Source organism: Staurois parvus, unplaced genomic scaffold, assembly GCF_062004578.1.
Source record: "Staurois parvus isolate SC_StPar_1 unplaced genomic scaffold, SC_StPar_1.0 ptg003353l, whole genome shotgun sequence".
Taxonomy (NCBI): Eukaryota; Metazoa; Chordata; class Amphibia; order Anura; family Ranidae; genus Staurois; species Staurois parvus.
Window position 1 is genome coordinate 78,699 of NW_028321149.1, and position 23,417 is coordinate 102,115.

At 49.0% G+C, this 23,417-nt stretch overlaps 1 protein-coding gene across 2 annotated transcripts in view; it reads right to left on the bottom strand.

Moving 5' to 3' along the window:
- The window catches only part of LOC149428289 (uncharacterized), a 29,061-nt gene that overhangs the window by 4,270 nt on the left and 1,374 nt on the right, over nucleotides 1-23,417 (bottom strand). The window contains exons 2-4 of one of the 2 annotated variants that reach the window (XM_089667543.1): nucleotides 17,296-18,118; nucleotides 14,804-14,910; nucleotides 4,834-7,919 (exon numbers count right to left, since the gene is read on the bottom strand). In XM_089667543.1, the coding sequence (XP_089523669.1) occupies nucleotides 7,309-7,919; nucleotides 14,804-14,910; nucleotides 17,296-18,110 (1,533 nt within the window). In that variant the 5' untranslated portion in view covers nucleotides 18,111-18,118 and the 3' untranslated portion in view covers nucleotides 4,834-7,308. Of the gene's footprint in view, nucleotides 1-4,833; nucleotides 7,920-14,803; nucleotides 14,911-17,295; nucleotides 18,119-23,417 lie in introns of those variants that run through there. The other variant, XM_089667544.1, reaches the window with a different exon arrangement.

The window sequence follows — 23,417 nt, forward strand, 5'->3', positions numbered from 1 at the left end:
CAGTAAACGGGCCCTTTGTTTAGGAAGTTTTAGACATCACTACTCCAGCGATCTCCACAAGCTTCCAGGTCCCGTGCTAAGTGGGGCTGTCCTAAGGCATTGCACACACAGGAGATCGGCCATTCAGAGAATGCTTTGCAATTTCTCAATGAAAACAAAGCCTTCTCTAAATGGATGAGGTGAGGAGTGTGATGTCACTGCCCCGCCTCTCCACCCCATCCAATCAAAGAACACTTTGCATTCATTGAGAAAATGCAAAGCAATGGCGCATGTGCCGAGTGGTCAATCTCCGGGTTTCAGAATGCAGCAGGGCAGCTGCTTGGCACAGGACCAAGGAGCTAGTGGAGATCACTGGAGTAGGGGTGTAGTAGCAGTGTCTACTACAGCGATTTTCAGATTCTAGAGCAGCAATGGGCAAACTACGGCCCGGTGGACCTTTTAATCCGGCCCGCAGATGTGGCTGTCAGGATGTGTGTAGGCGGGGCAGCGTGACGAACGTGAGGGGAGGGGAGCTAGGCTCCTCTCACAGTCCGCCCTGAAGACCGGAACGGCGCGGGAACACGGCGAGAGGAACGCGCGGAGCATAGGTAAGTGAATTGACACAGGGGGGACTTGGCTTACTACTTGGGGGGGAATAGTACTGTGGGGGATGAAATACTATATGGGGGATGAATTACTATATGGGGGATGAATTACTATGGGGGATGAATTACTATATGGGGGATGAATTACTATGGGGGATGAATTACTATGGGGGATGAATTACTATATGGGGGATGAATTACTATGCTTACTATGGGGGAATATTACTATATGGGGGATGAATTACTATATGGGGGATGAATTACTATGGGGGATGAATTACTATAGGGGGGATGAATTACTATGGGGGATGAATTACTATAGGGGGGATGAATTACTATGGGGGATGAATTACTATAGGGGGGATGAATTACTATATGGGGGATGAATTACTATATGGGGGATGAATTACTATGGGGGATGAATTACTATATGGGGGATGAATTACTATGGGGGATGAATTACTATGGGGGATGAATTACTATAGGGGGGATGAATTACTATGGGGGATGAATTACTATAGGGGGGATGAATTACTATATGGGGGATGAATTACTATATGGGGGATGAATTACTATGGGGGATGAATTACTATATGGGGGATGAATTACTATGGGGGATGAATTACTATGGGGGATGAATTACTATAGGGGGGATGAATTACTATATGGGGGATTAATTACTATGGGGGATGAATTACTATATGGGGGATTAATTACTATGGGGGATTAATTACTATGCTTACTATGGGGGAATATTACTATACTTACTATGGATGACACATACACATCATTCATCTACTCTTGGTCCGGCCCCCGGGTCCAATATATGAACCCATTGCGGCCCTCAAGTCAAAATGTTTGCCCACCCGTTCTAGAGGGATCCCACAGGTATGGTGCAATATCTCCCAGAAGTGAGTCCACCCCTCCCCCGGACTGTATACAATGTGTATATATATATATATATATATATATATATATATATACACATATATATATACACACAGTATCTCCCCTCACATTTCTGTAAATATTTGGTTCTCTCTTTTCATGTGACAACACTAAAGAAATGACACTTTGTTACAATGTGACGTAGTCAGTGTACAGCTTGTATAACATGTACATTTGCTGTCCCCTCAAAATGATTCAACACACCGCCATTAATGTCTAAACTGCTGGCAACAAAAGTGAGTCCACCCCTAAGTGACAAGGTCCAAATTGGGCCCAATTAACCATTTTCCCTCCCCGGTGTCATGTGACTTGTTAGTGTTACAAGGTCTCAGGTGTGAATGGGGAGCAGGTGGATTACATTTGGTGTGATCGCCCTCACTCTCCCATACTGGTCACTGGAAGTTCAACATGGCACCTCATGGCAAAGAACTCTCTGAGGATTTGAAAAAAAGAATTGTTGCTCTACATAAAGATGGCCTAGGCCAGGGGTCTGCAACCTTTAAGACATAAAGAGCCACTTGGACCCGTTTCCGAAGGGAAAAAAAAGACTGGGAGCCGCAAAACCATTGCAACATTTATAACAAATCCGACACTGCATATATTGCAAAAAGCACTCTGGTCATGAAGGGGGTTTAAGGGCCCAGTAAGCAAAGGGTTAATCAGGGCCACAGTGTATCTTCATAATCACAATCATAGCCTTAGGTCAGTGGTGGGCAACCTTTTTTTTCAACTGAGCCAAATCTCGCCAAAACCACGATTGAAATTTATTTTGACAGCCACATTTTTAAAACTGAAAATACATCCCCCATATAGTAATTCATCCCCCATAGTAATTCATCCCCCATATAGTAATTCATCCCCCATAGTAATTCATCCCCCATAGTAATTCATCCCCCATAGTAATTCATCCCCCATATAGTAATTCATCCCCCATATAGTAATTCATCCCCCATAGTAATTCATCCCCCACATAGTAATTCATCCCCCATAGTAATTCATCCCCCATATAGTAATTCATCCCCCATATAGTAATTCTTCCCCCATAGTAATTCATCCCCCATATAGTAATTCATCCCCCATATAGTAATTCATCCCCCATATAGTAATTCATCCCCCATAGTAATTCATCCCCCACATAGTAATTCATCCCCCATAGTAATTCATCCCCCATATAGTAATTCATCCCCCATATAGTAATTCTTCCCCCATAGTAATTCATCCCCCATATAGTAATTCTTCCCCCATAGTAATTCATCCCCCACATAGTAATTCATTCCCCATATAGTAATTCATCCCCCATAGTAATTCATCCCCCATATAGTAATTCATCCCCCATAGTAATTCATCCCCCATAGTAATTCATCCCCCACATAGTAATTCATCCCCCATATAGTAATTCTTCCCCCATAGTAATTCATCCCCCATATAGTAATTCATCCCCCATAGTAATTCATCCCCCACATAGTAATTCATCCCCCACACAGTAATTCATCCCCCACATAGTAATTCATCCCCCATATTGTCTCAATTCACTTACCTTTGCTCCGCGCGTTCCTCTCGCTGTGTTCCCGCGCCGTTCTGGTCTTCAGGGCGGACTGAGAGAGGAGTTCGTCACTCTGCCCCGCCTACATCCTGGCTGCCCCACCTACATCCTGACAGCCAATGTTCCACGCTCCGCGGGCCGGATTTTTGAGGAGGGAGGGGAGCGGGCGCCCGGCACACAGAAGAGCCGCATGTGGCTCGCGATCTGCGGCTTGCCGACCACCTGGTGGGCAGTGTGCTCCGGAGCCGCAGCAAAGATGAAAAAGAGCCGCATGCGGCTCTGGAGCCGCGGGTTGCCGACACCCGGCCTAGGCTATAAGAAGATTGCCGGGACCCTGAAACTGAGCTGCAGTACGGGCTTTAGACATTAATGGAGGTGTGTTGAATCATTTTGAGGGGACAGCAAATTTACATGTTATACAAGCTGTACACTGACTACGTCACATTGTAGCAAAGTGTCATTTCTTCAGTGTTGTCACATGGAAAGATAGAATCAAATATTTACAGAAATGTGGGGGGGGGGGGGACTCACTTCTGGGAGATACTATATATATTTTGTTGGTCAAAGCTGGATCAATGTAACTATGTAAAAATATCAATACCTGGAATTTGCCTTTTAGATTCTGTTGGTAGGTGAATTGGCTCCTGTCTACATTGGCCCTAGTATGTGTATGTATGAATGTGAGTTAGGGACCTTAGATTGTACGCCCCTTGAGGGTTAGGGACCTTAGATTGTACACCCCTTGAGGGTTAGGGACCTTAGATTGTACGCCCCTTGAGGGTTAGGGACCTTAGATTGTACGCCCCTTGAGGGTTAGGGACCTTAGATTGTACCCCCCTTGAGGGTTAGGGACCTTAGATTGTACGCTCCTCGGGGGCGGGGACTGATGTGAATGTACAATATATATGTAAAGTGCTGCGGAAATTGATGGCGCTATATAAGTACCTGAAATACTAATAATAATATAGATATTACAATGTATCATGTAGACATGCTGGGAGGTCAGTTGGCTCCTGTCTATATTGGCCCTAGTATGTATGAATGTGAGTTAGGTACCTTAGATTGTATGCCCCTCGGGGGCGGGGACTGATGTGAATGTACAATATATATGTAAAGCGCAGCGTACATTGACGGCGCTATATAAGTACCTGAAATAAATAATAATCCGGTTCCCCTTCTTACAGCATCCAGCAGAGGAAAGTCTTCCACTCCAGATTCCCTTTGTGGCTCTGCAATGTCACGCAACCGAATGTTGAGAAATATAAAGCAGATCTTGGAAGATGTGAAGATACGTCACACACAACCAAGCCCACCAATCCCTCCAACACTCATCTACACGTTCTTTAGCCCACAAATTCCGGTCTCTATGATGAAAGGACTAGCTGGTCGTATCCAGCCCCCCCCCCCCCCCCTCCTCGGCTGGGAAGCTTGCAATCTAAATGAGTCCTGCTAAATTCACAGAGGCAACCTTATCAATGAACAGAATGAAATTCGACCAAGACCTCTGACGAGCCAAGGACAGCAAGAGCAAGGAAATAAAGTGAGAGATTAAATTTGCAAACTTGCTTGATTTTCCTGCAGAAAGAACTGAAGCAAAGGCGTTACACATTTCTCAATGTAAGGTGTTGACCAAAATGCAGGTGAGAAAGAAAAAAAAGAAATCACATTGCAACGACTTAAACATACTCTACTGGATTGTACGCCGGGCTCCTCATTGGGATGAAAGCATTATACCTTCTATGTAAAGCAGTGAACAAGTTTTCCATTTTGGATACAATATTATCTTTATTGCTTTAATACAAATGCTAAAAAAAAAAACCCAGAGCTGTGATCTCCGGAATATCATTTTACATTTATTTACAACGGGGCTGGACAAATCCTAAGAACCAAACATCCAAGTGCTTTGGAACAATTGCTGGTAGCAGCTGACTTTTTTGGACCTTTTTGTTGCGATCAGTGAAAGCATGCGGCTCCTTAAAGCACACCAGTAACCGCAAAACTGTGAAAGGAAAGGTTAGGGGACGTAGATGTGGTCCTTTGTTTTTGTCAAGGAGATGGGTGAGGACACAGCCCCCCAGTGTGGAGAAAATGAAAGTGGCTTCAGCCCAGCTCCTCCCAGGCCTTGCACACTGATGCGTTTCGTCCCCAGAGGGTGGGGCCTGGGAGGAGTCGGGCTGAAGCCACTTTCATTTTCTCCATACCGGGGGGTTGTTTCCTTGAGGTGTGGCATCCCATCTCCTTCATTCCAATGTACGTGCACAGAGCCGGGACGGGCTCTCTTGGCACTGGCACCTTGTACTGATGTGAGCCACCGGGGAATTGTGGGAAGAGTGCTTGAAGTGGTGCTCAAAGTCTGTCAGGTTTATGTTTCGGTCAAGTTCAAATCCCAAAAAATGACAAGTTCTCCATTGCAGGGGAGCTGCGCAACTCCAGCATGGTCAACTGCTTGTTTCTGCCCAAGGGATGGGAAAACACTTTTACTTACCCGATCCTCCGCTACTCTTGAGTACAACATTCCCTTTATGCTCCAGTAGTATACTTCCGCTCGGCCATCCCATGTCCATTGGCCCTGCATCAGCCTTGACTGCGTCAAAGAACCTTAGAATGCTGGAGTGCAAGGGATAAGAGGCTGCAGGGACCATTCTAGCGGCACAGAGCAGCCTGCTGGAGCTGAGGATAAGGTACGCAACACTGCTGTACTCAGTCCCCTAGACATACACAAGCAGCAAACAATCGGCACAGCCCCACGGCACAGGAGGACTTTCCCACTGACCAAGGGTGCTACAATGGCCACTATTGTGATCCAAATTCTTCAAATTGACCCCTATTGTACTGGGGGCATTACACTGGCTACCATCGTAATGAGAATTCTTACCACTGGCACCCAATGTACAGGAGGCACTACGCTGACCACCATGGCAATGAGCATTCTTCCCACTGGCACCCAATGTACGGGATGCACTACGCTGACCACCATTGTAATGACCATTCTTCCCATTGGCACCCAATGTAAGGGAGGCACTACGCTGACCACCATGGCAATGAGCATTCTTCCCACTGGCACCCAATGTACGGGATGCACTACGCTGACCACCATTGTAATGACCATTCTTCCCATTGGCACCCAATGTATGGGAGGCACTACATTGGCCACCATTGTAATGACCATTCTTCCCATTGGCACCCAATGTATGGGAGGCACTACACTGGCCACAATTGTAATGACCATTCTTCCCACTGGCACCCAATGTACGGGAGGCACTATGCTGACCACCATTGTAATGACCATTCTTCCCATTGGCACCCGATGTAAGGGAGGCACTACATTGGCCACCATTGTAATGACCATTCTTCCCATTGACCCCCCAATGTATGGGAGGCACTACACTGGCCACAATTGTAATGACCATTCTTCCCACTGGCACCCAATGTATGGGAGGCACTACATTGACCACCATTGTAATGAGCATTATTTCCGTTGACCCGCAATGTACAGGAGGCACTACACTGACCACCATTGTACTAAGCATTCTTCCCATTGACCCCCCAATGTATGGGGGCACTACACTGGCATGAGCATTTTTCCTCCTGACCCCCAATATAAGGGGAACACTACACTGACCAGCATTGTAATAAGCATTCTTCCCAATGACCACCAGCATAACAGAGCATTCTTCCCACTGCCCCCCATTGTAACAGGAGCATTACACTGACCTACATTGTAATGTGCATTTGTCCCACTGACCCCCTATGTATGGGAGGACTACAGTGGCCACCATTGTAATGAACATTCTTCCCAATGACCACCAGTTATGGGGGCCTTTTCTCACTGACCACCATGAGCTTGTAGACATAATCATTTTTAGCAGGAGTTCCCGAAGACCTGAACACCATTTCATGGGTTTCTCCAGGGAACAAGTTCCAGCTCTTGGAGGATGTCATGGAAAATGTAGATGCAACAGGAACAGAGATGGTGGAGAGAAAAAGTGACGTGACTTGGGTTTCCTCTCTAGTCTTCTCGCTGCAACCTCTAACTGCTTATTAACTTCTCATAACCTCATGCCAACACCTAACTCTACTTATAACCGAACCTCCAAGAGCTGTCATGATATATTCAACTATAAAGGTTACAGGTGTGATTTAAGCCTGACCAATGACTAGGTTGGCCCAGCTGTCTCCTAAGTTCCATGTAGATTTGTCCAGCCCTAATTTACAATATGAAGATTATGTAGGCTAAAACTCAAGAGTGGTGACTGGCTTCTTTTTCATTTGGCGGACAGTCCGGAAGCCCTTAATGGCGAGGAAAGCGCTCATGAAGAAGACAATGATGGCCATGCAAGCGAAGAGGGCAGCAGCAATGTCAGCGGCATGGAAAGCACAGGTAAAGCCTTGGTAACCTTTACTGCTATAGAGAGCCTCACGGTCCTTGCACACTTGGGAATTATAAGCATTCTGTAGCCGTTGGAAGTAAAAATACAGAGCGGGGATGTAGCCTATAGCAATGGCGATATCCAAGACACATTCTACCAAGAGCCATACCGGCCACCGCCAAGGAACCCGCAGCACCCCAAGCAGGACAAGAAGGCAGCAGAAGGCCATGAGGGCTCCCCCAAAAGCCATGGAAGCTGTGACAGTAGGCAGCTTCAAGTTGTAAAACTCAACGTCCAATTTCTGGGCCTTATCTCCATCCGCACCGCTAAAGCCACTGTAAGCCCCCCCGAACTGGTAATAGTAGATTCCTCCCATGTTAGTTATGCCTGTGTACCCCCCAGTGGAGTTGTAGGATACGGAGCAGGAGATCAGGATGAGCATGTTCAGGAGAACCTCCACAAGCTGACAGCATGCTGGAAAGAGTAAGAGGGGATGACAGAAGATTAGATCCGTGTCAAATTAAGGGTCGGAAGGAGAACCTGTCACTTTGAAGTAGATGAAAATCCTGCCAGATGGGGTTTTGTATTTGAATTTATTTTTTTTTTCCCGCTATGAAGGTATTTTTATCATTTAAAGATCTCATTCAGCTTAAAGTACAACCCTAACTTGTACTTATCAAAATAAAAGTTCAATTAGAATAACATGAAAAAATACCTGGGGATCCTGCCAGTGACTTCCTATTCCTTCAAAGGGCTGGCAACACTGCAGAGACTGCAGTAAATTCTCTTGCAGCGTTGTCACCCTCAACAGCCACATAGGGTTTCATCATCCGGCTAAGGATGAGGGTCCATATTGTCAATGCTGACAACCCTTCCCCTCACTTCTCATCAGGGCTGGCCCAACCTACATCTGGAGGAGATGAAGCAAAGTGCCCTCTTGGATCAACGTAAAGACCTTGATGACATCAGTTTGGACACAGAGGGTTTCTACCCCCCCATGTATGGATGTTTCCAAGGCAGTGGTAGGAGGTTAGGTTAAGGTGAGCTGGTACTTGTGAAGCATCAGGGAAGAGATGTAACAAAATCTGGTGGGAAGCAGAGTAATGAGTCTGACCCTCAGCTTTCCATTTGTAGCTCCCATACTCCACCAAGATCTTCAGAACACTCGCATCCATCATACCTAATTCTCCCCCCAACCTAACCTCCTAGCAAAGAGGACAGGGATTTAAACGCCATGCTCCAAAAATTATCTAAAGCATTCCCAACTAAATACCCAAAGTGCCCTCCCTCCTCCTTTGCAGCATTTTTTTCACTGCAAAGTGACAGGTCCTCTTTAAGGTAATTATACCAATTAGATGATAGTTGTTTAATATAAAACCTTCTGACCATTGAAATGCAGTTTTGTTTTTACATATTGTCCAATTAGAACAAGGGCTGTGAAAGTAAAGAAAGGCTTAGCACTACTTCCATAATATGGAATTCTGGGGCACTACACTGGCCACCATATAATGTGCATTCTTCCCACTGACCCCCATTGTACCGGGGGCACTATAGTGACCACCATATAATGAGCACTCTTTCCACTGACTCCCATTGTACCAGGAGCACTACACTGGCCACCATGTAATGAGCATTCTTCTCACAGACCCCCATTGTACCGGGAGCACTACACTGACCACCATGTAATGAGCATTCTTCCTACTGACCCCCATTGTATTTGGAGCACTACACTGGCCACCATGTAATGAGCATTCTTCCCAGTGACCACCATTGTACTGCGAGCACTACACTGGCCACCATATAATGTGCATTCCTTCCACTGACCTTCATTGTACCGGGGGCACTATAGTGGCCACCATGTAATGAGCACTCTTTCCATTGACCCCTCATTGCACCGGGAGCACTACACTGGCCACCATGTAATGAGCATCCTTCCCACTGACCCTCATTGTACCTGGGGCACTACACTGGCCACCATGTAATGAGCATTCTTCCCACTGACCCTCATTGTACCTGGGGCACTACACTGGCCACCATGTAATGAGCATTCTTCCCACTGACCCTCCATTGTACCGGGAGCACTACACTGGCCACCATGTAATGAGCATTCTTCCTACTGACCCCCATTGTATTTGGAGCACTACACTGGCCACCATGTAATGAGCATTCTTCCCAGTGACCACCATTGTACTGCGAGCACTACACTGGCCACCATATAATGTGCATTCTTTCCACTGACCTCCATTGTACCGGGGGCACTATAGTGGCCACCATGTAATGAGCACTCTTTCCATTGACCCCTCATTGCACCGGGAGCACTACAGTGGCCACCATGTAATGAGCATTCTTCCCACTGACCCCCATTGTACTAGGGGCACTACATTGGCCACCATGTAATAAGCATTCTTCCCACTGACCCCCATTGTACCGGGAGAACTACACTGGCCACCATGTAATGAGCATCCTTCCCACTGACCCTCCATTGTACCGGGAGCACTACACTGGCCACCATGTAATCAGCATTCTTCCCACTGACCCTCCATTGTACCGGGAGCACTACACTGGCCACCCTGCAATAAGTATTCTTCCCACTGACCCCCCATTGTACCGGGAGCACTACACTGGCCACCATGTAATGAGCATCCTTCCCACTGACCCTCCATTGTACCGGGAGCACTACACTGGCCACCATGTAATGAGCATTCTTCCCACTGACCCCCCATTGTACCGGGGGCACTACACTGGCCACCATGTAATGAGCATTCTTCCCACTGACCCCCCATTGTACCGGGGGCACTACACTGGCCACCATGTAATGAGCATTCTTCCCACTGACCCCCCATTGTACCGGGGGCACTACACTGGCCACCATGTAATGAGCATTCTTCCCACTGACCCCCCATTGTACCGGGGGCACTGCACTGGCCACCATGCAATAAGTATTCTTCCCACTGACCCCCCATTGTACCAGGAGCACTACACTGGCCACCATGTAATGAGCATCCTTCCCACTGACCCCCATTGTACTGGCGGCACTACAATGGCCTCCACTCAAATCCTGCTCATTCTTGTATCAGGTACAGCAGTGCAGATGGAGCCAGCGCAAGCGCATCATCCAATATCTATCAACACCACTACAAGTGTCATCTGCCGCCATGGTGGAGGGACTCCACACAGCGCCAGTAGCATTGCGTTGATTTCACCAGAATTGCAGTCTGGCTCCCCCAGCCCCAAAAGAGAAGGTCCCTACAGATCTGGAGCTGAAGGAAACAAGAGCCTGTGCGTTGCACTCTCGACACGATGGTCCCTGGTGCAATGTCCTTGCTGCAATGTCCCTGGTGCAATGCACAGTGACCACCAGATCAACGTTGCCACATTTACTCCTAGTTTTTGGTAAAGGTGGACTGTACCTTTGAAGTAAGCCCACTGCTTCGCCCTTCATTTGCAAAACACAGGTTCACCTACGTACAAAAAAACCTGCAATGTGTGTGTGGGTGTTAAAATACTAAATTGCTTCCTCCTCATAATAAACAACACAAGGCTTGTGTGCAAATAATAAATACCACAGAGGCCCATTGACTCTCCTTCAGTTTATGGCTCAAGGTGCAAAGTCCCTGACCGATCCACAATGTGGAATCATCGGCTTCTAGCGAAGGAGGAGCTCCTGTATAGTGGCTGCAATGGGATCTTGTGTGACGGGAGTGACTTTGGGTGGGGTGCCCATGGAACACAGCCCCCTTTGGAGAGGTGGGGAGACCCCTGTCTCAGCTCCCCATATCCCTATTATGTGTAAGTCACCCTGTGCCTGTTAGGTGTGCAGGGTGAAATGTCCTGCTATTGAATAGACATGTCTAGGTGGGGTGTGTGGGGTTGTTCATTATTTAATGCCATGTGGTTGTCCCATTGTTCTCTTGTGTGTCTGGCTTGGGAGCAAACTATTATGGGATGTAGGTGTTTGTGTATTGGCTTGGTGGGGGGTGTCTGCTGTGTGTCTCTTGTTACTAAATGTATTGCCCCGCCCTGTGTACATATCTTGAATCTGTGTTAAAATAAAGCAGTCCACTTCCTGTTTTTGGACAAGTCTGGTGCTGTCTTGTCTTGTATGGTCAGCGGTGGTGTCCGTGGATCTGTGTTCGGACGGGGAAGCGGGAGGCTAACGGAAATACCCTAGTGCAGTCGGGGTCCAGTTCCGTTACATCTTTGATTTACTAAGCCCTCATGCACACGGCCGTATGAATAAACGCTCCAAGTTGGCAGGAAAAAAAAACAACCCTAATGTTGCACTTTTGCATTTTTACGCACATATTACATTTACATGCACATGAATATAAACTCATTCTATTGGCTAGAATGTGAATGTATTCTAATCCCTGTAATACATGTATGCGCTATGTGTGCGTTTAGGTGCATAATGGCATAAATTACGCTGAAAAACTTCTCTTTGAATGCAGGTTTTGGGGTTTTTGGGTATTTTTGCTGCTTTATATATGCCTGTACATGACACAATGTGGATATGCCCATTAGATAACCTGGAGCTGCTTTCAGAGGCAGAAAAAAGAAATGCCAGACACCTGACAGCTGCAATTTATCTGTCCTTGCACCATGAGGGCTATAAGAGGGGAGGCTGTAAAAGAGGTTGTCAAGGTTTTTATTTTTACCTTCATGCATGAAAGTAAAATAACTTTCTGTGTGCGCCCCCCCTCCGCTCCCCCCAGTACTTAACACTTACTTGAGCCCCACCTCGATCCAGCGATGTGCACAAGAATGGACACATAGAGCAGAGTGGCTTGGGAGTGAGCCTGCTCAGGTGCCTCCACAGCAAGCTGCTTGCTGTGGGGTCACTTGGCAGGAGGGAGGGGCCAGGAGTGCCACTGGGGGACCTGAGTAGAGGAGGATCAGGGCTGCTCTGTGCAAAACCATTACACAGAGCGGGTAAGTCTGACATGTTTATTATTTAAAAAAAAAAAGTCTTTACAATCACTTTAAAGTGATTCTAAAAGGTTCATTTTTTTTGTTTTTAGGAAAATAACAAATATGTCTATACTTACCTGCTCTGTGTAATGGTTTTGCACAGAGCAGCCCAGATCCTCCTCTTCTCAGGTCCCCCGCAGGCTCTCCTGGCCCCTCCCTCCTGTCGAGTGCCCCACAGCAAGCAGCTTGCTGTGGGGGCACCCGTTGCTCCATGTGTCCATTCACATACGGAGCCACAGCTTGGCCCCACCCCCTCTCTCTCCTCATTGGCTGGCTGTGATTGACAACAGCGGAAGCCAATGGCTCCTGCTTCTGTCTCAGAAATAAGGAGGAGTCTAAGGATAGCTGAGATTATAATGCACATTGCTGAATCGAAAGGGGGCTTAGGAGAGTATTAGGGGGGTGATGTTTTTTACCTTCATTCAGCCTTTGCAACTACTTTAAAGGCTAACTTTACCTTTCTAAAAATAAAATAATAAATGCCCATTTTGCAGGTAAAACAATGTGTATTTATTATTTCGTTTTCTTAGGAACCCGTAAAGCATTGCACTTGCAATCAGCAGATCACGGGTGCAATCTCAGGCTCCTGCAGACTGTGAGTGTAGTTGTCTGCCCGTACCTCGTGTGGGCAGGCAGCTACTGAATGGCAGGAAGAATCAATGAACTACTGGAGTGCTCACCAGCACCCTAGTAATTCATTGAGAACTACAAGCTAGCAGCCACAAAGGCTGCCGGTACTTGTAGTTTATTCATTCACAGAACCCCTCCTAGACATCCTGCACCTCTCTGTGCAGCCACAGCACCCCCTGGTCTCAGCATTCAGCAGACTCCGTCAGCTGACTCCAGCCCTCTTCTTGTCCTCCTCCAGACCCTGCACTTTCTGCTTCCCGGCTTCTTCCCAGCAGCAGCACAAGGTAAGGAATGTGCACTATGATATAAGGGAGGGCGAGGGGCTCGACTCCTGATGGTGTGGAGGGGGGGGTCTCGACTTCTGATGTAAGGAGGGTGGGGGACTCTCCACTTCTGATGTAAGGAGGGCGGGGGGCTCTCCACTTCTGATGTAAGGAGGGCGGGGGGCTCTCAACTTCTGATGTAAGGAGGGCGGGGGGCTCTCCACTTCTGATGTAAGGAGGGTGGGGGGACTCTCGACTTCTGATGTAAGGAGGGTGGGGGGCTCTCGACTTCTGATGTAAGGAGGGTGGGGGGCTCTCGACTTCTGATGTAAGGAGGGTGGGGGGCTCTCGACTTCTGATGTAAGGAGGGTGGGGGGCTCTCGACTTCTGATGTAAGGAGGGTGGGGGGCTCTCCACTTCTGATGTAAGGAGGGTGGGGGGCTCTCCACTTCTGATGTAAGGAGGGTGGGGGACTCTCGACTTCTGATGTAAGGAGGGCGGGGGGCTCTCAACTTCTGATGTAAGGAGGGCGGGGGGCTCTCCACTTCTGATGTAAGGAGGGTGGGGGGACTCTCGACTTCTGATGTAAGGAGGGTGGGGGGCTCTCGACTTCTGATGTAAGGAGGGTGGGGGGCTCTCGACTTCTGATGTAAGGAGGGTGGGGGGCTCTCGACTTCTGATGTAAGGAGGGTGGGGGGCTCTCGACTTCTGATGTAAGGAGGGTGGGGGGCTCTCGACTTCTGATGTAAGGAGGGTGGGGGGCTCTCGACTTCTAATGTAAGGAGGGTGGGGGACTCTCGACTTCTGATGTAAGGAGGGTGGGGAACTCTCGATTTCTGATGTAAGGAATGTGGGGGGCTCTCGACTTCTGATGTAAGGAGGGTGGGGGAGCTCTCGACTTCTGATGTAAGGAGGGTGGGGAACTCTCGATTTCTGATGTAAGGAATGTGGGGGGCTCTCGACTTCTGATGTAAGGAATGTGGGGGGCTCTCGACTTCTGATGTAAGGAATGTGGTGGACTCTCGACTTCTGATGTAAGGAGGGTGAGGGACACTTGTCTTCTGATGGGGGGGCTCTTGACATCTGATGTATGGAGGGTGGGGGACTCGACTTCTGATGTAAGGAGGGTGGGGGACACTTATCTTCTGATGGTGTGTGGGGGGACTCTTGACTTCTGCTGGGGGGCTCTTGACATCTGATGTACAGAGGGGTGAGGTGCTCTGGACATCTACAAATACAACCAGCCCTTCAACCATAATGCAGAGTTCGACATCCCTGCTCTATAGTATTCCCTTTCTCTCCTACCCTAATAGCTACATAAAAAGTTATGCAGGGTATTTGAGAGGAGGGGCAGAGGAGCTGGGCCAGCACGGACACCAGTTAGACCCCCTCTCAGAACAGGAGAGGGCTATGACCCTCAGGGAGGGAGATGGGCTATGCCAGCATTGCATTCTTGCCTGATCACATGACAGCGGCAGCAATCAGCCTCCTTACCTCGCCCTGTACACAGGTATCTGCACTTGTGGCAGTCCAGGATCCCTCCCCCCGACTCTTCATAATATTCCATTTCATGCATCCGGGCTCCATTGGGAGGAAATGATCTACGAGGCAAAAAAAACAAAAAACCACGAATGAAGATTAACCTCGTACGTACCTCCACAGACACATCCGAGCTGCCACCTAAAACTGGCCACACACGTTACAATCTGCACCATCTCTATCCACAGATTTACTAAAACTATATGATCTGCCTACCTAACGGACCCATCCAATATATATCCAATCAGGCTGGCCCGGATCGGATAACCTGATGAATCGGATTATAACTTGTATGGCTTTAAGATGGCCGTGTGCTAGCAAAACTCCAAATGAACTTTCATAGAAAAATTCCGATCAGCACATTCCACGATAAAACGAATGTGCTTTGAAGGAACTTCATAAATTTCGTTTGCTTTTGACCTCTTGCTGCCCACCTAACGCATACGTGCCGAGACAAAGCGGTGGGCTTTAACCACTTGCTGACCGCAGTATAGCCGAACGATGGCTACAGGGCGGCCATCCAATTCTGGGAGGGAGCCATATGACGTTATCTGAGAACCGTGCACCCGTCCATCGGATACAGCTGATCACAGATCATGACAAAGGTCCAATCAGAGCGGCCCTTCACCATGTGATCACAGCTGAGCATGATGTAAACAGACTTGCCGGTTATCAACAATGCGGACCCCGCATTCACTATATCTGCTCTCCCCGGACCCCGCATTCACTATATCTGCTCTCCCCGGACCCCGCATTCACTATATCCGCTCTCCCCGGACCCCGCATTCACTATATCCGCTCTCCCCGGACCCCGCATTCACTATATCCGCTCTCCCCGGACCCCGCATTCACTATATCCGCTCTCCCCGGACCCCGCATTCACTATATCCGCTCTCCCCGGACCCCGAAATCACTGTATCCGCTCTCCCCGGACCCCGAAATCACTGTATCCGCTCTCCCCGGTCCCCACATTCACTATATCCGCTCTCCCCGGACCCCGCATTCACTATATCCGCTCTCCCCGGACCCCGCATTCACTATATCCGCTCTCCCCGGACCCCGCATTCACTATATCCGCTCTCCCCGGACCCCGCATTCACTATATCCGCTCTCCCCGGACCCCTCATTCACTATATCCGCTCTCCCCGGACCCCTCATTCACTATATCCGCTCTCCCCGCACTCACTATATCCGCTCTCCCCGGACCCCGCATTCACTATATCCGCTCTCCCCGGACCCCGCATTCACTGTATCCGCTCTCCCCGGACCCTGCATTCACTATATCCGCTCTCCCCGGACCCCGCATTCACTATATCCGCTCTCCCCAGACCCTGCATTCACTATATCTGCTCTCCCCGGACCCTGCATTCACTATATCTGCTCTCCCCGGACCCCGCATTCACTATATCTGGTCTCCCCGGACCCTGCATTCACTATATCCGCTCTCCCCGGACCCCGCATTCACTGTATCCGCTCTCCCCGGACCCTGCATTCACTATATCCGCTCTCCCCGGACCCCGCATTCACTATATCCGCTCTCCTCGGACCCTGCATTCACTATATCTGCTCTCCCCGGACCCCGCATTCACTATATCTGCTCTCCCCGGACCCCGCATTCACTATATCTGGTCTCCCACAGTACACAGAACATGGAAATGCAAAAATTTTTGTAAATATAAACTGCTAAATCCCTTTTCTCATCAGCAGTATATAGCTGTCTTGTGTCTTCTATCAGTGTCCAGAAGAGCACTGGTTACAGCTTGTAGGACGACTTTTCATTCTGCTCTAGGAGGATGCAGGACCCCTGACCTCTGTCTGGACAGCGCTGATTGGCCCTGTGCTAATCACATGCACTCTCCCAAGGAAAAAAAAAAGCTCTCTTTAGCAATACACACCAAATTGAGCATGTGCAGAGTGACTCCACACAATATGTCTTATCAGGAGATAAGAGGGGGACACTGGAAGAAGGGGAGAATCAGAGAAGACAGGATCAAACAGCCTTTTTACACAATGCAGAGGATTAACCCCTTAGGTTCCATAGTGAGTATAACAAGCATGCTTTACTGCATCTACAGACTGATTGTACTGTTGGGGGTTTAGTAACACTTTAATATCGCTTTAACACCTACATGTTTACTAAGACAGGAGCACTCGGAATCTGGTGCAGCTGTGCGTGGGAGCCAATCAGCTTCTAACTCCAGCTTGTCCAATTAAACTTTGACAATAAAACCTGGATGCCGATTGGTTTCTATGCATAGCTGCACCAGATTTTGCACCTTTCAGTAAATCTTCCCCTTTGTGTCTGTGGTTGGCTGAGGTTGTTGTGCTGAGAGCGCACCCTGAGAAAAAGAAAACTAATGCAGGCACCTCATCCAAGGACTGCATTATATTCAATTTTAGTTCTTGGGTTTAGATACATGGGCAGGTTACAAGGGGCTAGCACTCACCTCTCTGATGGGACATTGCTGTCCATAGGATAACCCCGTCGGTCTGGACTGTGTGTGTAGGGCTCATGCGGTCTCTCTCTCTCCTCATATCGGTTTCGGCTTTTCTCCTTGTGATAGTCTTCGCTTCCCCGGTGCTGGTCGTAGCTCTTCTCGGACTGGTAGTCTCTCCCCCGGTGCTGGTCGTAGCTCTTCTCGGACTGGTAGTCTCTCCCCCGGTGCTGGTCGTAGCTCTTCTCGGACTGGTAGTCTCTCCCCCGGTGCTGGTCGTAGCTCTTCTCGGACTGGTAGTCTCTCCCCCGGTGCTGGTCGTAGCTCTTCTCGGACTGGTAGTCTCTCCCCCGGTGCTGGTCGTAGCTCTTCTCGGACTGGTAGTCTCTCCCCCGGTGCTGGTCGTGGCTCTTCTCGGACTGGTAGTCTCTCCCCCGGTGCTGGTCGTGGCTCTTCTCGGACTGGTAGTCTCTCCCCCGGTGCTGGTCGTGGCTCTTCTCGGACTGGTAGTCCTCTCTGTCCTTATACCGACTTCTGTCGGGGTGACTGCGGCTGTGCCCTCTGTCCTCCCTGTCTCTGCCCCGGTCTCTCTGTCCCCTCTCATCGCGGTATTGCTCGCGCCCCAACTCTTCTCTGGGTCTACGCGCTCCCCGATCCTCTCGGTCCTGGCGCCTGTCTTGGTTCTGGCTTCGCTCGTCCCGGTTCCTGCCATTGCCGCGTCCATGCTGATATTCGGAATCCCTGTCCGGTGCGCTCCTCTGGTCATGTCTGTGTTTCCTGGAGGGGCAACCTTCCCCATCGCTTGGATAAGGCCCAGAATCCACCATGGTCGGACCTGTAAAAGAGAAAGGACAGTTGTGAGGAAGGAGGTTTCATCTTCACTGCAGTCGATACATTGTAATTTGCACTGCGGTTGATACAATTGATACATTGTACTGGAAATCTGCATTTCCCAGAGAAATACCTGGCTTGTCTCTGCTCTGGAAGAAAGTCCTTTTGTTTTAGCAGATTCCAAAAAAAAGCAGTGAGCCGAGCCCAGCGGGCGATCCCTGCACACAATACAGGGAGGAGGGACACACCCCACTCCTCAGCATGGACTTTCCTATCTAGAAGCAAAATAATTGGAATTACTTAAAAAGGGCCGGAACGCCGACAAGAGTGCTGAATGGAAGAAACGGAGAAAAGTGACGGCCAAAAGACCAAGTGGGGGGCAACAGAACAAGGGGGGGGGGGGGTAGCAGAACAGGAGAGTGTATGAGAGTGGCTTGGGGTGAAGGGGTAAGAAGAGGGGTGCAGGGAGCGCTAGGGGAAGTAAAAGGCTCTGTATGATGGTCTGGTTCGTCCTGTTCCCACTGATCATCCTTGAGATGTTTCCACAGCTTGAGTCCACCTGTGAGGACATTCAGTGGATTGGAGTCCACCTGTGGGACATTCAGTGGATTGGAGTCCACCTGTGGGGACATTCAGCGGATTGGAGTCCACCTGTGGGGACATTCAGCGGATTGGAGTCCACCTGTGGGGACATTCAGCGGATTGGAGTCCACCTGTGGGGACATTCAGCGGATTGGAGTCCACCTGTGGGGACATTCAGCGGATTGGAGTCCACCTGTGGGGACATTCAGCGGATTGGAGGCCACCTGTGGGGACATTCAGTGGATTGGAGGCCACCTGTGGGGACATTCAGGTGGTTGGAGGCCACCTGTGGGGACATTCAGTGGATTGGAGTCCACCTGTGGGACATTCAGTGGATTGGAGTCCACCTGTGGGGACATTCAGTGGATTGGAGTCCACCTGTGGGGACATTCAGTGGATTGGAGTCCACCTGTGGGGACATTCAGTGGATTGGAGTCCACCTGTGGGACATTCAGTTGATTGGACAGGATTAGGAAAGGCATACACCTGTCTATAGAAGGTCCCACAGGTAACAGTGCATGTCAGAGCACAAACCAAGCCATGAAGTCCAAGGAATTGTCTGTAGACCTCCGAGACAGGATTATATCAAAGCACAGATCTGGGGAAGGGTCCAGAAACATTTCTGCAGCATTGAAGGTCCCAATGAGCACAGTGGCCTCCATCAACCGTAAATGGAAGAAGTTTGGAACCACCAGGAATCTTCCTAGAGCAGGCCGCCCGGCCAAAATGAGCGATTGAGGGAGAAGGGCCTTAGCCAGGGAGGTAACCAAGCACCCGAGGGTCACTCTGAAAGAGCTCCAGTGTTTCTCTGTGGAGAGAGGAGAACGTTCCAGAAGAACAACCATCTCTGCAGCACTCCACCAATCAGGCCTGTATGGTAGAGTGGCCAGATGGAAGCCACTCCTCAGTAAAAGGCAAATGGCAGCCTGCCTGGAGTTTGCCAAAAGGCACCTGAGGGACTCTCATACCATGAGAAACAAAACTGTCTGATTTGATGAAACAGAGATTGAACTCTTTGAACTGAATGCCAAACGTCATGTGTGGAGGAAACCAGGCAATGCTCATCACCTGGCCAATACTATCCTTATAGTGAAGCATGGTGGTGGCAGCATCATGCTGTGGGGATGTTTTTCAGTGGCAGGAACTGGGAGACTAGTGAGGATGAAAGGAAAGATGAATGCAGCCATGTACAGAGACATCCTTGATGAAAACCTGTTCCAGAGCACTCTGGACCTTAGACTGGGGCGACGGTTCATCTTTCAACAGGACAACAACCCTCAGCACACAGCCCACATCACAAAGGAGTGGCTACGGGCCAACTCTCTGAATGTCCTGGAGTGGCCCAGCCAGAGCCCAGACTTGAACCCGATTGAACATCTCTGGAGAGATCTGAAAATGGCTGTGCACCAACGCTACCCATCCAACCCGATGGAGCTGGAGAGGGACTGCAAAGAAGAACGGGAGAAATCGCCCAAAAATAGGTGTGCCGAGCTTGTAGCATCATACTCAGAACGACTCGAGGCCGGAATGGGGGCTAAAGGGGCTTCAACAAAGTACAGAGCAAAGGCTGGGAATACTTATGTACATGGGGGGGGGGGGGGGGGCTGGGAATACTTATGTACATGGGGGGGGGCTGGGAATACTTATGTACATGGGGGGGGGTTCTTTTCATTTTTAATAAATTGCAAACATTTCAAAACAAACTTCTTTCACGTCGTCATTATGGGGTATTGTTTGTAGAATGTTGAGGGAAAATATGCATTGAATCCATTTTGGAATAAGACTGTAAAATAAAAAAAAATGTGGCAAAAGGTAATCACTGGGAATACTTTCTGGATGCTCTGTATATACTGTAGATGGGGGATCTCTGTATAGCCAGGTATATAGATGGGGGATGGAGGATCTCTGTATAGCCAGGTATATAGATGGGGGATGGTGGATCTCTGTATAGCCAGGTATATAGATGGGGGATGGTGGATCTCTGTATAGCCAGGTATATAGATGGGGGATGGAGAATCTCTGTATAGCCAGGTATATAGAGGGGGGATCTCTGTATAGCCAGGTATATAGATGGGGGATGGAGGATATCTGTATAGCCAGGTATATAGATGGGGGATGGAGGATCTCTGTATAGCCAGGTATATAGATGGGGGATGGAGGATCTCTGTATAGCCAGGTATATAGATGGGGGATGGAGGATCTCTGTATAGCCAGGTATATAGATGGGGGATGGAGGATCTCTGTATAGCCAGGTATATAGAGGGGGGATGGAGGATCTCTGTATAGCCAGGTATATAGATGGGGGATGGAGGATCTCTGTATAGCCAGGTATATAGATGGGGGATGGAGGATCTCTGTATAGCCAGGTATATAGATGGGGGATGGAGGATCTCTGTATAGCCAGGTATATAGATGGGGGATGGAGGATCTCTGTATAGTCAGGTATATAGAGGGGGGATCTCTGTATAGCCAGGTATATAGAGGGGGGGGTGGAGGATCTCTGTATAGTCAGGTATATAGATGGGGGATGGAGGATCTCTGCATAGCCAGGTATATAGATGGGGGATGGAGGATATCTATATAGCCAGGTATATAGATGGGGGATGGAGGATCTCTGTATAGCCAGGTATATAGATGGGGGGTGGAGGATCTCTGTATAGCCAGGTATATAGATGGGGGGTGGAGGATCTCTGTATAGTCAGGTATATAGATGGGGGATGGGGGATCTCTGTATAGCCAGGTATATAGAGGGGGGGTGGAGGATCTCTGTATAGCCAGGTATATAGATGGGGGATGGAGGATCTCTGTATAGCCAGGTATATAGATGGGGGGTGGAGGATATCTGTATAGCCAGGTATATAGATGGGGGTGGAGGATCTCTGTATAGCCAGGTATATAGATGGGGGGTGGAGGATCTCTGTATAGCCAGGTATATAGATGGGGGGTGGAGGATCTCTGTATAGCCAGGTATATAGATGGGGGGTGGAGGATCTCTGTATAGCCAGGTATATAGATGGGGGGGTGGAGGATCTCTGTATAGCCAGGTATATAGATGGGGGATGGCAGATCGCTGTATACAGGTATATACAGGTGAAACTTGAAAAATAAGACTATGGTGCAAAAATTGATTTATTTCAGTGCAGCAACTTAAAAGGTGACACTAATATATGAGACTCATTACATACAAAGCAAGATAGTTCAAGCCGTGATTTGTCATCATTGTGATGATTATGGCTTACAGCTCATGAAAACCCCAAATCCACAATCTCAGAAAATGAGAATATTCCATGCAATCAATAAAACACGGATTGTACATAGAACAATATCGGACCTCTGAGAAGTAGAAGCTGCATATGTACTCAGTACTTGGTTGGGGCCCCTTTTGCAGCAATTACTGCCTCAATGCGGCGTGGCATGGAAGCTATCAGCCTGTGGCACTGCTGAGGTGTTATGGAAGACCAGGATGCTTCAATAGCGGCCTTCAGCTCTTCTGCATTGTTCGGTCTCATGTCTCTCATCTTTCTCTTGGCAATGCCCCATAGATTCTCTATGGGGTTCAGGTCAGGGGAGTTTGCTGGCCAATCAAGCACAGTAATCCCACGGTCATTGAACCAGGTTTTGGTGCTTTTGGCAGTGTGGGCGGAGCCAAGTCCTGCTGGAAAATGAAGTCAGCATCCCCATAAAGCTGGTCTGTGGAAGGAAGCATGAAGTGCTCCAAAATCTCCTGGTAGACGGCTGCGTTGACCCTGGACTTAATGAAGCACAGTGGACCAACACCAGCAGATGACATGGCTCCCCAAATCAACACAGACTGTGGAAACTTCACACTGGACTTCAAGCATCTTGCAGTGTGTGCCTCTCCATTCTTCCTCCATACTCGGGGTCCTTGGGACTCTCCATTCTTCCTCCATACTCGGGGTCCTTGTGCCTCTCCATTCTTCCTCCATACTCGGGGTCCTTGGGCCTCTCCATTCTTCCTCCATACTCGGGGTCCTTGGGCCTCTCCATTCTTCCTCCATACTCGGGGTCCTTGGGCCTCTCCATTCTTCCTCCATACTCGGGGTCCTTGGGCCTCTCCATTCTTCCTCCATACTCGGGGTCCTTGGGCCTCTCCATTCTTCCTCCATACTCGGGGTCCTTGGGCCTCTCCATTCTTCCTCCATACTCGGGGTCCTTGGGCCTCTCCATTCTTCCTCCATACTCGGGGTCCTTGGGCCTCTCCATCCTTCCTCCATACTCGGGGTCCTTGGGCCTCTCCATCCTTCCTCCATACTCGGGGTCCTTGGGCCTCTCCATTCTTCCTCCATACTCGGGGTCCTTGGGCCTCTCCATTCTTCCTCCATACTCCAGGTCCTTGGGCCTCTCCATTCTTCCTCCATACTCTGGGTCCTTGGTTTCCAAATGAGATGCAAAAGTTGCTCTCATCAGAAAAGAGGACTTTGGACCACTGAGCAATAGACCAGGTCTGTTTTTCTTTAGCCCAGGTAAGACGCTTCAGATGTTGTTTGTTGTTCAGGAGCGGCTTGACAAGAGGAATACGACATTTGAAGCCCATGTCCAGGATCCGTCTGTGTGTGGTGGCTCTTGATGGACTGACTCCAGCCTCAGTCCACTCCTTGTGAAAGTCCCCAACACTTTTGAATGGCCTTTTCCTGACAATCCTCTCCAGGCTGCAGTCATCCCTGCTGCTTGTGCACCTTTTTCTTCCACACAACTTTCTA